Here is a 12304-nt window from a genome sequence, read left to right on the forward strand (position 1 = left end):
TAGGGTAGGGAAAAAGCACTGGCCCGTACGTAATTTTTCCCTTCCCTAACCGCTGGTGAGGCTCCCGGTGCATGCGCAGTGTCGGCCGATGTCCAGCTGAGAACATCCATCCGATCACTGCGCCTGCGCACTGGCCCATAGTTTTTCCCTACCCTAACCGCCGGCGAGGCTCCTGGCGCATGCGCACTCTGCTGTGAAATTTCCCTAACCTGTCGTTGTGCGCCTGCGTGGCGCTGCACACCTCCTCACGTCATGTCCGGTGCGACCGGAAGTGACGAGGGTAGGGAGATCTCACGAAGTAGGGAAGTATAACATTACACCGGCCTTTGGGGTGTGCGGGCTGGTAACTACTTGGTTGGATAGTCAGCCAGCCTATGCCATGATGCCAGCAACAAGCAGTGTTTTTTTTTTTTTTGGGGGGGGGGGCGCCACAAGGTTAGCTCGCACAGGGCGCCTGAACACCTAAGGCCGGCCCTGGCTCCACAGTCCACCTCTAGGGGGCCAAGGGCCTTTAAAGTGGACGAGTCTTTAAAGAAGTTAATGGCAACCGAGTGGAAACACCCGGAGAAGGGGCCAGTGTTAACAAAAAGATTTAAACTAATGTTCCCTCTACAGGATGCGGACTCCTTAGTTTGGGTTCCACCTCCAAAAGTGGATATGGCCATATCAAAGCTCTCCAAGAGAACCCTAGTGCCTTCAGACGACGGCAGCAACCTAAAGGACCCCTTAGATAGACGAGCAGAGTGCACGCTTAGACGCAACTACTCGGCTGCCTCCGCTTCTGCCTCGGTTGCTATAGCGTGCTCTGAGGTATCGGAATTCATCCGTGCACGCACTCTCAGAATCCAATCAGACTTGGATTCTGGGGTTGCCCGGGACGACATCTTGGACCAATTCAAGACCCTCTTACTGGGGATCGATTTCTTAACAGACTCCTCCCAACAACAGTTAAAATTAGCGGCCAAGTCGATGGCGCTTTCCTCAGCCAGTAGGCGCCCACTCTGGTTAAAACCATGGGCGGCGGACAACACGTCCAAATTTAACCTTTGCTCCCTTCCCTACGAACCTGGTAGATTGTTCGGTTCCGAGTTAGATGCTCTCATGGAGAACCTAGCGGACAAGAAGGGTAAATCCCTCCCCCAGCAGTCCTTTCGGGGTCGAGGAAGGGGTAGAGGAGGAGGAAGATTTCAGGGGGGAGACAGAACCCAGAGGCGTTCTGAAAATAATAAGAGAGGTAGGGGTCGCGGTCGTGGAAACCGCAAGCCTGACCTATGACTCTCCACAGGCCGTCAACCCCCCTCCCCTCCCCCCTGGTGTCCCAGAGGAAGGAACAGTTTTCAGTTCCCCAGTCGGTGGACGTTTGAGTCTATTCAAAAATTTTTGGGTGCAAAAAATTCCAGACCCTTGGGTGCTACAGGTGATAGCGTCAGGGTACACAATAGATTTTATTTCCCTTCCTCGGGACAAATTCGTCCTAACAAGGACTTTAGCACCCGACAAACAGTTAATCCTGGAAGACTCCGTCCTCCAGTATATACAGAAAGGAGCATTAGAGGAGGTTCCTCCTCGCGAATGGCGGCAGGGGGTTTATTCCCCCATCTTTCTGGTGCCAAAACCGTCAGGAGACTGGCGGATGATCATCGATTTACGTTATTTAAATCGCTTCATCAGGAAGAAGCGTTTCCGGATGGAAACCATTCGCTCTGTATTAAACATCCTGAACCCAGGAGATATGATGGTAACCATAGACCTGAAGGATGCTTACCTTCATGTTCCCATCTGCCCAGCACACAGGAAATATCTCAGAGTTGCTGTGGCCTTGCAAGGGGTAGTGAAGCACTACCAGTTTGCTGTATTGCCCTTCGGCATATCCTCAGCTCCGCACACCTTTACAAAGGTAGTGGCTCCTGTGGTCGCCCATTTAAGGCTCCTTGGGCTAGAGGTCGTACCGTACCTGGACGATTGGCTTTTAAAAGCCGCAAACGCAGACGTCCTGCAGAGTCAGCTTCAACAAGCTCTCCAGATTCTCCAGGGTCTGGGTTGGTTGATAAATTGGGACAAGTCGCACTTAGTCCCGTCAACCACGAGAACGTTCTTGGGCTTTGTGATCAATTCACAACTGATGACCCTATACCTGTCCCCTCAAAGGAGGGACAAAGTAATAAAAGCCGCACAGTCTCTTATACCACCCAGACGAGTCTCCATAAGGGTTCTTATGAGGATGTTAGGCCACATGTCAGCATCTGCGGAGGCAGTTCCATGGGCCTTATGGCACTTACGCCCTCTACAAAGTGGAGGTCTTAGCAGCTTGGACTCGCAAGCCCAAAGACCTAGACAGAATGCACTCCCTGTTGGTAGAAGTCCGTTCTTCGCTCAAGTGGTGGAAGAACCTAAAGGATGGGAGGTCTCTGATCCAACCTCGTTGGATCACCTTGACCACGGAAGCTTCTCTACTGGGCTGGGGGGCCCATCTGGAGGACAATCCAGTACAAGGTACTTGGAATCCCCAGGAGAAAATCCTCTCATCCAACTGGAGAGAGCTGAGAGCGGTCAAACTAGCCCTCCTTCATTTTGCTCCTCTCATCCGCGGTCAGGCGGTGAGAGTCCGAACAGACAACACTACTGTGGTCGCTTACCTAAACATACAGGGAGGGACGAAGTCCCTAACCCTCCTGAGGGAGGCGGGTTCTATTCTCTCTTGGGCAGAGATCAATCTATCCCACCTAATGGCAGTCCATATCAGAGGGGATCTCAATGTACTGGCAGATCGCCTGAGTCGGGGTCTACCAGTTCCAGGAGAATGGTCCCTGAACATCTTCTCTATGATTGTCCAGCGGTGGGGCACGCCGGAAATCGACCTGATGGCTACCCGATTGAACGCCAAGGTGAGCAGGTTCTGTTCCCTTTACAGGGAGGACAACCCGGTAGCGATAGACGCTCTGTCCATAACGTGGAGGTTCAGGCTGGCATACATCTTCCCTCCAATTTCCATGATACCGAGGGTATTGATGAAGATCAAGCAAGACCAGACCTCGGTGATTGCCATTATGCCATTCTGGCCAAAGAGGTCTTGGTTCACCCAGCTCATGAAGATGAGTCAGGGCAATTATTGGAGACTTCCCCTAATACAGGACCTTGTGTATCAGGACACAGGTCCCTGTCTAGATCTGAGGAGACTCAATCTGACAGCCTGGAGATTGACAGGTCCCTTCTAGAAGCCAGAGGGTTATCTGTGGAGGTCCTGAGAACAATCTCTCACTCCAGAGCGGAATCTACAAGCAAGAAGTATTCTAGAATCTACAGAATATTCATGCATTGGTGTAATAACAGAGAGGTAGTTGCCTCAGACCCTCCTCTCTCCGCTATTCTACAATTCCTCCAGGATGGTCTAGACAAGGGTCTAAGCCCATCTACTCTCAGAGCTCACGTCTCTGCCTTATCGGCATGCCTTAGCAGACCGATTTCTCAGGACCCCCTAATCAAGAGGTTCCTGAAGGGAGCCGAAAGACTTAAACCCAGAGTCCTGAGACCAATCCCACAGTGGGACTTATCGGTGGTTCTAAAAGGGTTATGTGTTCCCCCTTTTGAGCCTTTGAATGAAGTGGACTTGAGGTTCCTATCCCTAAAGATCACATTCTTACTAGCTATCACATCAGCTAAGAGAGTTGGGGAACTTCAGGCTCTGGGGGCTTCTGAGCCCTTTTTAAAAATCCTTCAGGACAAGGTCCTGTTAAGGTTTTTACCAACCTTTTTACCAAAGGTTCCTACTTTTTCTAATATCAATCAGACGATATGTCTGCCCACCTTTTCACCGGCTGCAACTTCTCCCGAGGAGGAAAGGCTCCGTACATTGGACATCTCAAGAGGTCTTAGAATATATTTGGACAGAACAAGCGAATTTAGAAGATCGGAAAACCTCCTACTGACCTATGCAGGGAAAAACAGGGGTCTGAAGGCCTCAAAACCCACTCTGAGCAGGTGGATTAAAGAGGCAATCCGTCTGGCCTTTCTGTCCCAAGATTTGACGCCTCCCTCCTTTGTCTCCGCCCATTCTACCAGGGCTGTATCCACCTCTTATGCGGAGAAGAAACTGATCCCCCTGGATCAGATCTGTGCAGCCGCCTCTTGGAGTTCTCTGAACACCTTCATTTCGCATTACCGTCTAGAGTCTAGACAGACGGAGGGAATGGCCTTTGGACAATCCGTTTTAAGTGCCGCCCTCTCCTGAGAGGGGAGTAGGGAGCCCTCCCAATTTGGGTGAGGTTCTTGCTACTTCCCCACTTGTGCTGCTGGTTAGGACGAAAGGGAAGCGTCAATTTTGACGTAAATTTGTTTTCCCTTAGTCCTAACAGCAGCACACAAATATCCCTCCCCTTGTATGATTTATTGTCATTTACTTGTTATAAAGCAACCCCGTCCAGTTGGGGCCGGGTTATATGGGGTAGGGGCTTAATTAGCTAATTGCTAATTAGGATACTTAGGCAGAAATTTTTGTTCATTAAAATTCCGCCTGTCCTGACCAGCTTCACAGGGGCAAATACCCCACTTATGCTGCTGTTAGGACTAAGGGAAAACAAATTTACGTCAAAATTGACGCTTCTTTTTTGCAATTTCACCCCATTTGGAATTTTTTTCCCGATTCCCACTACATCATATGCAATATTAAATGGTGGCGTTGGAAAGTACAACTTGTCCCGCAAAAAACAAGCCCTCATGTGGCTATGTGAACAGACAAATAAAAAAGGCAAGGAGCGCAAAGCGAAAACGCAAAAAAAAAACACCTCCGGGCCTGAAAGGGTTAATATTGCTCCACCTGAAATCAGACCTCGGGTCTGAACTTCTCAACCTCATCTTTACAGCCTCGGGGTGACTTGTACTTTTCAAAAGGGGAAAAATGCCAGTACAGCAGCCAGAACTCTTATCGGGGGCGTACATTTATTTTGGGGCGTCATCTAGAACATTTATTTCTGGAGTCTGTTCTGTGTTCTATATATAATTTGGGGTCAGTTCTAGGGTCTTTATTTTGGGTGCCTGATCTGGGTTCTATATTTATTTAGGGGGTCTTTATATATTTTGGGGGGCTGACCTGGGGGTCTGTATTTATGTCGGAGGTTTGAGCTGGGGTCTTTGTTTCAGGGCTTTGGTCTGGGGTCTTTATTAATTTTAGAGGTCTGATCTGGAGTCTGGGGTGATGTCACATGACCCAAGGGGAGGAGCTCAGCGCTGCCGCCTGCTGTTGGTTGCACACATATGGAAGTTGTTATCTGCACGCATCAGGGGTCTGATCTAGGGTCTGTATTTATTTTGGGGGTCTGATGTGTGGCCGGTGTTTAGGTCAGATAGGTTTTATATTCAGGGGTCTAATGTTTGATCTTCGTGTTTTAGGGGGGTCTGTATTCATTTTGGGGGTGTAATGTAGGGTTCATATCCACTGTATATAACAAATCCTATGTTTGGGGCATACAGTCAGAAGGTTTCAGAATCTCCCTAATGCCTCGTCTCAGACATTGGCAAATCTGAAGATACTATCTCCACCCTGGAGCATGAAATGAGGGTCCACCTGTGGACTCACCTTCCTGCTGGAGTAATGGGGGTGTCTACAGAGTTTGCTGTTCATGGACTCCAGGAAGATGGTGTCTGTGATGCCTCCAACCGTAAGACAAGCCTCATCCAAGATGGAGATGATCCCTTTATGTGACTGCTCCACCAGATCCACAATGATCTGATTATTGAAATATTCAACCTGCCGAGAGCAGAGAAACATCAGATAACAGCAATAAAATATAAGAGTTGCCCCAATACAGGCCCTGCCCCATACATGCATCCATCAGATGGCTCCAATAAACATTAGATCCCCCCCCTCCCCCATAAACATCACTGCCAGTATAATACCCCACAGAAATAATCTGCAATTAGTGAGTTTCCCTTTAGAATAGGACATTTTTCATGTAGTCACCACTAGGGGGAGTTTAATGCACACAGACTACAGAGCCACCACTAGAGGGAGCTCACTACATACATAATATACAGCCACCACTAGGGGGAGCTCACTACATACATAATATACAGCCACCACTAGAGGGAGCTCACTACATACATAATATACAGCCACCACTAGAGGGAGCTCACTACATACATAATATACAGCCACCACTAGGGGGAGCTCACTACATACATAATATACAGCCACCACTAGAGGGAGCTCACTACATACATAATATACAGCCACCACTAGAGGGAGCTCACTACATACATAATATACAGCCACCACTAGAGGGAGCTCACTACATACATAATATACAGCCACCACTAGAGGGAGCTCACTACATACATAATATACAGCCACCACTAGGGGGAGCTCACTACATACATATTATACAGCCACCACTAGGGGGAGCTCACTACATACAGATTATACAGCCACCACTAGGGGGAGCTCACTACCTACAGATTATACAGCCACCACTAGAGGGAGCTCACTACATACAGATTATACAGCCACCACTAGAGGGAGCTCACTACATACAGATTATACAGCCACCACTAGAGGGAGCTCACTACATACAGATTATACAGTCACCACTAGAGGGAGCACACTACATACAGATTATACAGCCACCACTAGAGGGAGCCCACTACATACAGATTATACAGCCACCACTAGAGGGAGCTCACTACATACAGATTATACAGCCACCACTAGAGGGAGCTCACTACATACAGATTATACAGTCACCACTAGAGGGAGCTCACTGCATACAGATTATACAGCCACCACTAGAGGGAGCTCACTATATACAGATTATACAGTCACCACTAGAGGGCGCTCACTACATACAGATTTTATTACAAGACCCGGAGGCGAGTATTGCTATTCCCCTTCTTTACTCTGACCAATAGCAGCAAAGAACAAATAAAAATATTGAAACATGTGATCAGCCCCTCCCCATAGTCCCCCTATAACAGGCCACACCGCCTGCAAAACCTCCTCTTTCTTTGCTGCTGACCGCAGATAAGTAGTGGGATTTATTGCTTGCGTCATTGTGTCCCACATATAGATTTGGTTTTATTTTGGGGTTTTCAGTTTTTATCTGTACTTGCTTTTCCCCCCTTTTGGGGCTATCTGAGAGTATATATATATTTATGTGGATATAGATTGTTTTTTCTTTTTAGGTTGTTCGCTCAGCCTGTGGCTATCAGGTGGTTAATTCGGCGCCTTCCCTCTCTTGTTGTGGGGCGCTTTTCATTTGCATCTCCCCCTTGTTCTGCCGTTCCGTGCCCTCCCTGTTTCCCCCCTTTGTCGGACGGCCCTTTTTTCCCGCCGCCACTTACCTCCGTGCGGCTGCGGCGGCTCTCTCTTTCATTCTTGCAGGCGCGCCCGAGATCTCGCGAGATCTCGGGCGCTTGCGCTTCAGCTTCCGCTTTGTGTCTGTACCGATCGGAGCTCCCTGCGCCTCGGTCCGTCCCTCGGCTCGGTTTTTTTCCAGGTTTCTTCTCCTTTACTGGCTTGGGGCAAATCCCCATTGCCAGCATATTAACCCTCACTCCCCCATCACCAGCACATTAACCCTACGCCAGCATAATTAACTCAGAGCTGGTTCAGGGTTATATATACTATATATATTAGTCAGCAGTTCGTCAGCCATATCTGCCAGCAGGTCAACATGCCTAAGACTGTGCATAGTGGCCAGGGCCCTGCAGAAGAGGATGTTCCTCTAGTTGAATTAACCCCTTCGGGGGAGGATGGTCATGCTCTGACCCCTTGTGATCAATCTATTGATTTTCAGGCGTCACTGTCTAGCGTCATTGCTGCTGCCATGGGATCTATGACTTCGGTCATTTCCCAAACAATTGCCCAGGCCCTTGCTGCCCATCCCGCTACCTCCCAAACCCCACAGCCCGTCATGGTGTCCGCACCCACCGGGCCAGGGCCATCTGCCTCCAGAAAGAGAAATAAAGGTGATGATGTTTCCACCAATGTTGGCGCGCCTGGTCCGCGCAAGAGAGCCTGTACGCGTCGGGCAGAACGCACGCGCAACTGGAAAAGTGCTAGAGCACTACAGGAATTGGATTCCGACTCTGAAATCGGATCCGAGGAGGAGGCTATTGATGACGCCTTTGAGGAGGCAGAGGAGGACCCATCAGGGGTCATGGATGATAACCCCCTACCCGGGTGTAGCTCCCTTAGATCTGCTGCAGAAGGTATGCCTGCACCTTTGACGGACCCCTCTGGGGAACCATTGTTCGACCCAGATTCGCTCCACCACCCCCGCTCGGCTGAGTGGCAGACCCGTCATCCCTAACAGGGTATGCGAGACTCCGGCGGTCGACCCCAAAATGACGCAGTTCCTCGCCAAATCCGGTTGGAACCCGCGTAGGGGTCTGGAGTCGGCGCTAAGGTCCTGCCAGGATAAACTCCTGGACATATTTGGCCCGCTGGCTAAACTATTTGACCTGGCGGAGGTCGCTAAAGCCGAGAACAAACAGGTTGATCCGCTAGAATTACGCGAATGGGTACAGAGGGCCATTTGCATAGCAGGGAACGTGAATACGTCCTTGGCTATAGAGAGGCGAAAGGCCATCCTTTTCAAAATTGAGCCAAAATTGTCAAACCTGGCTCTTACGGAAGCTGGCAAGGAGGCCCAGGGCCTTTTATTTGGAGAACATTTCATTAAGGACCTAGGGAGGTTTGTGGGGGCTTTCACGGCCCTAGACAAGGCCCAAACCTCTATGAAGAGAGTTTTTCACGGTAGGGTCTCTACCAGGGCCGGCAGTTTCAGGGGCCGCCTGTCCGGCCGTGCCCAGTTTCAGTCCCGTGGTTCGGGCCGAGGCTCCTTCTCCCAGAGGTCTTCCTTCCAGGAGCACAGACGAGAACAGTCATCGTTCTTCCCTTCACGAGGAAACTCCTGGCGTCCAAGAGGATATAGAGGAAATCCTTCTTCCAGGCGTCCCTACCAACTCGTTTCAATTCTTTAAAGGCTTGTATAGGGGGCAGGCTACGTCTTTTCTCCAGCTTGGTCCTGCATCACCTCAGACCAATGGGTCCTGTCCACGGTCAGGGGTTTCCATATCGAGCTGACGTCCTCCCCACTATCCATCCCACCTCCGCACCCGGCAATACTCTCAGCGGAAAACCGCATACTGGTCGACTCAGAACTGTCGGATCTTGTCCGCAAAGGAGCCATAGAACCGGCTCCAATGTCCCCTGGCCTGATAATCAGCAATATTTTTCTAGTGGCAAAAAAGGGGGGCCAACTTCGGCCTGTTATCAATTTACGCGCCCTCAACGCGTTTGTCAGATACCGCCATTTCAAAAAGGAGGGCATCCATCTATTTCGGGACCTCCTACAGATGGGCGATTGGATGGTCAAGCTGGACTTGAAGGACGCTTATCTTACTGTCCCAGTAGAGGACGCATCCAGGAACCTTCTCTGTTTCTCTTGGCAGGACAGGATTTGGCGGTTCACGTGCCTCCCATTCGGCCTATCTTCAGCTCCCTGGTGTTTCACCAAGCTGATGCGTCCGGCTATGGCGTGGCTACGCAGTCGTGGAGTTCGTCTCATCGTATATCTGGACGACATTCTGGTCATGGCCCGGAATCGGTCAGTATTGCTGGATCATCTTCGCTGGACCATGGATCTTCTGTCGGATCTGGGTTTCCTCCTCAATCAGGAGAAATCTTGCCTCACCCCATCTCACGAGATGGAGTTCTTGGGGTTTCTGGTGGATTCCACGGCAGGGACGCTCAGCCTACCCCCAGCCAAGGTTCGGTCCATACGGAAGGAGTTGTGCAAAGCCAGGTCATCTTCCCAGATCCCTTTACGCCAACTAGCCAGGATCATAGGTCTGCTGGCCTCATCTATCCAGGCGGTTTTTCCAGCCCCGCTCCACTACCGGGCTCTGCAGCGCCTGAAGATCTCCCACCTACGGGCGGGAGTTTCCTATGCGGATTGGATCTCGCTGGACGAGGAGACCAAGGAGGAACTATCCTGGTGGATCCAAAATCTGCAAGCTTGGAACGGCAAGGCGATCTTCGGCCATCGTCCGGATTTCGTGGTGGATTCGGATGCCAGCCTGTCGGGCTGGGGAGCTCACTGCGAGGGGATCACGACTGGAGGCGGTTGGTCAGAGGCCGAGGCAGGATTCCATATCAATGCGCTGGAACTGTTGGCTGGATCATTTGTGATCAAGAGCTTCACGAGAGACATGGCCAGATCCTGCATCCAACTACGCATGGACAACGTGTCAGCGGTGAGGTACATCAACGGCATGGGCGGAACCCGCTCCACCATCTTGTCTCGTTTGGCGAAGGATTTCTGGGACTACTGTCTAGACAAGGAGTTGATTGTTTTGGCGGAATATCTCCCTGGCGTCCAGAACATTCATGCGGATTGGAGTTCTCGGTATCTTTCCGATTCCAGCGACTGGCAGTTAGATCCAACGGTGTTCCGTTCCTTAATGTCAGTCTGGGGTCCTTGCTGCATCGACCTGTTTGCTTCCCATCTCAACTCGCAACTACAAAGTTTTTACAGTTGGCGGCCGGACCCGGAAGCCGAAGCGGTGGACGCGTTTCTGCAGGATTGGTCCAGAGATCTGCTTTACGCGTTTCCTCCATTCCAGCTGATCCCCAGGACCCTGATTCAAGTGCGACGTTATTCGGCGGATCTGGTGCTGCTGGTCCCATTTTGGAACTCCCAGTCATGGTTTCCCCACCTTCTGGAGATGATGGTAGAGATCCCGTACATGCTCCCGACATCTCAGACTCTCCTCCGAGGACCGAATCACCAATTACATCCTCTTCTCCTAGACGGATCCCTGCGCCTGCTGGCATGTCGGATTTCAGGGGACCCTGGGAGGTCCCAGGAGTTTCGGGAACAGCTAGAGTCCTTTTGGAAAATGCTGATCTTACAGATCAGCCTGGGGATCTTGGGCTCGCTGGTGCGTGGCTAGGGACTTGGATCCCGTATCGGCACCTGTGACGGAGATCTTACATTTCCTATCTTCTTTGTTTGACCAGGGCAAGGCTTATCGCACAATCAGCCTGTTCAGGTCGGCTATTTCTGCCTCTCACCAAGGGTTTGATGGTACCCCTGCGGGACAACATCCTTTAGTATGTCGTCTCCTGCGCGGTTCTCGGATGTCTCGTCCTCCTAGGCCTAGATTTTCTGCCACTTGGGATGTGTCTTGTGTCCTTTCCTTTTTATCTTCTTGGCCTCAGAATGCGGACCTTTCCCTTCGGCAACTGTCGGCGAAGCTCGTCACTCTCTTTTGTCTGATTTCCTGCAAGCGGGTTTCAGACGTCCAGGCTTTGGACTATGATGCACGCTCGTACACCCCGGAGGGGGTCTCTTTTCACATCTCGAGGAGGTCTAAGACCCACATACGTTCGGTCGCTTATCCTGCTTTCCGGGCTTCACCTTCACTTTGCCCAGTGGCCTGCCTCAAGGAGTATGAGGCTCGCACTTCTCTGCATCGGTCACATGAGTTCCCGCATCTTTTCCTTTCGACCATTCGTCCCTTTGCCCCAGTGACCACTCCCACGCTGGCTAGGTGGATGAAGTGGATCATGGAACTTGCGGGCGTAGACACTTCTATATTTCGGCGCATTCCGCTAGGAGGGCATCTGCTACCTCTTTGGCGGTTTCTGGCGCCAGACTGGAGGACATTTTGAAACTGGCGGACTGGTCCAGAGTCTCCACGTTCAGGGAATTTTACTTTCGTCCAGGTCCTCACGTTTTCACGTCAATTATTGAGAATTTATCTTAACTTTGAACTTGCAATACGAGCCTCCGGGTCTTGTAATAAAATCAGGAGATTTTCCTATTTCATGACGTAAAGTCATGATTTTATTAAAGACACGGAGGCGAGCATTGCCCACCCTATGTTTTCCCTCCCTATGTGGGTTTTTAAAACAGGAATGATTTTGATTGTGTGTCATTTGCATATTGCTTTAACTCTATGAGTTTTTTCCTGAGTAGGTTTGTCGCAACCAATTGTTTGTGAATACAATGCACCAATTTGCTTCTATCATGGTTCTGTTTTTCGCCTTCTTTCAGGTTGAGATCGGCCTATTCAGTGGTATCCTTTGGTCTACGTCCTGGTTCGGAGGGTCGGCAGTTTGGTTCCAGCCGATCGTGTGAGGTGGACAGCTTCAGGAGGTTCTTCAGCGTTGTTCCTGTTGTTCCAGTTCGCTTCCGGATGGATGGCGCTTTTGTTCCCAGGCTGTTCCGGTTCCTGGTTGGCGGTTGAGTTGGACTTTTCGGTTTGGACTTACAAAGAAAGAGGAGGTTTTGCAGGCGGTGTG

The 12304-nt window shown here is 50.5% G+C and overlaps 1 protein-coding gene across 1 annotated transcript in view; it reads right to left on the bottom strand.

The window, feature by feature from the left end:
- Nucleotides 1–12304, bottom strand: part of LOC122939519 (unconventional myosin-Id-like) — a 73131-nt gene that overhangs the window by 11880 nt on the left and 48947 nt on the right. Inside the window, exon 11 of the mRNA XM_044295588.1 lies at nucleotides 5573–5743. Coding sequence (XP_044151523.1) covers nucleotides 5573–5743 — 171 coding nt within the window. The remainder of the gene's footprint in view (nucleotides 1–5572; nucleotides 5744–12304) is intronic.

This window comes from Bufo gargarizans, chromosome 5 (genome assembly GCF_014858855.1).
Source record: "Bufo gargarizans isolate SCDJY-AF-19 chromosome 5, ASM1485885v1, whole genome shotgun sequence".
NCBI classification, from domain to species: Eukaryota; Metazoa; Chordata; class Amphibia; order Anura; family Bufonidae; genus Bufo; species Bufo gargarizans.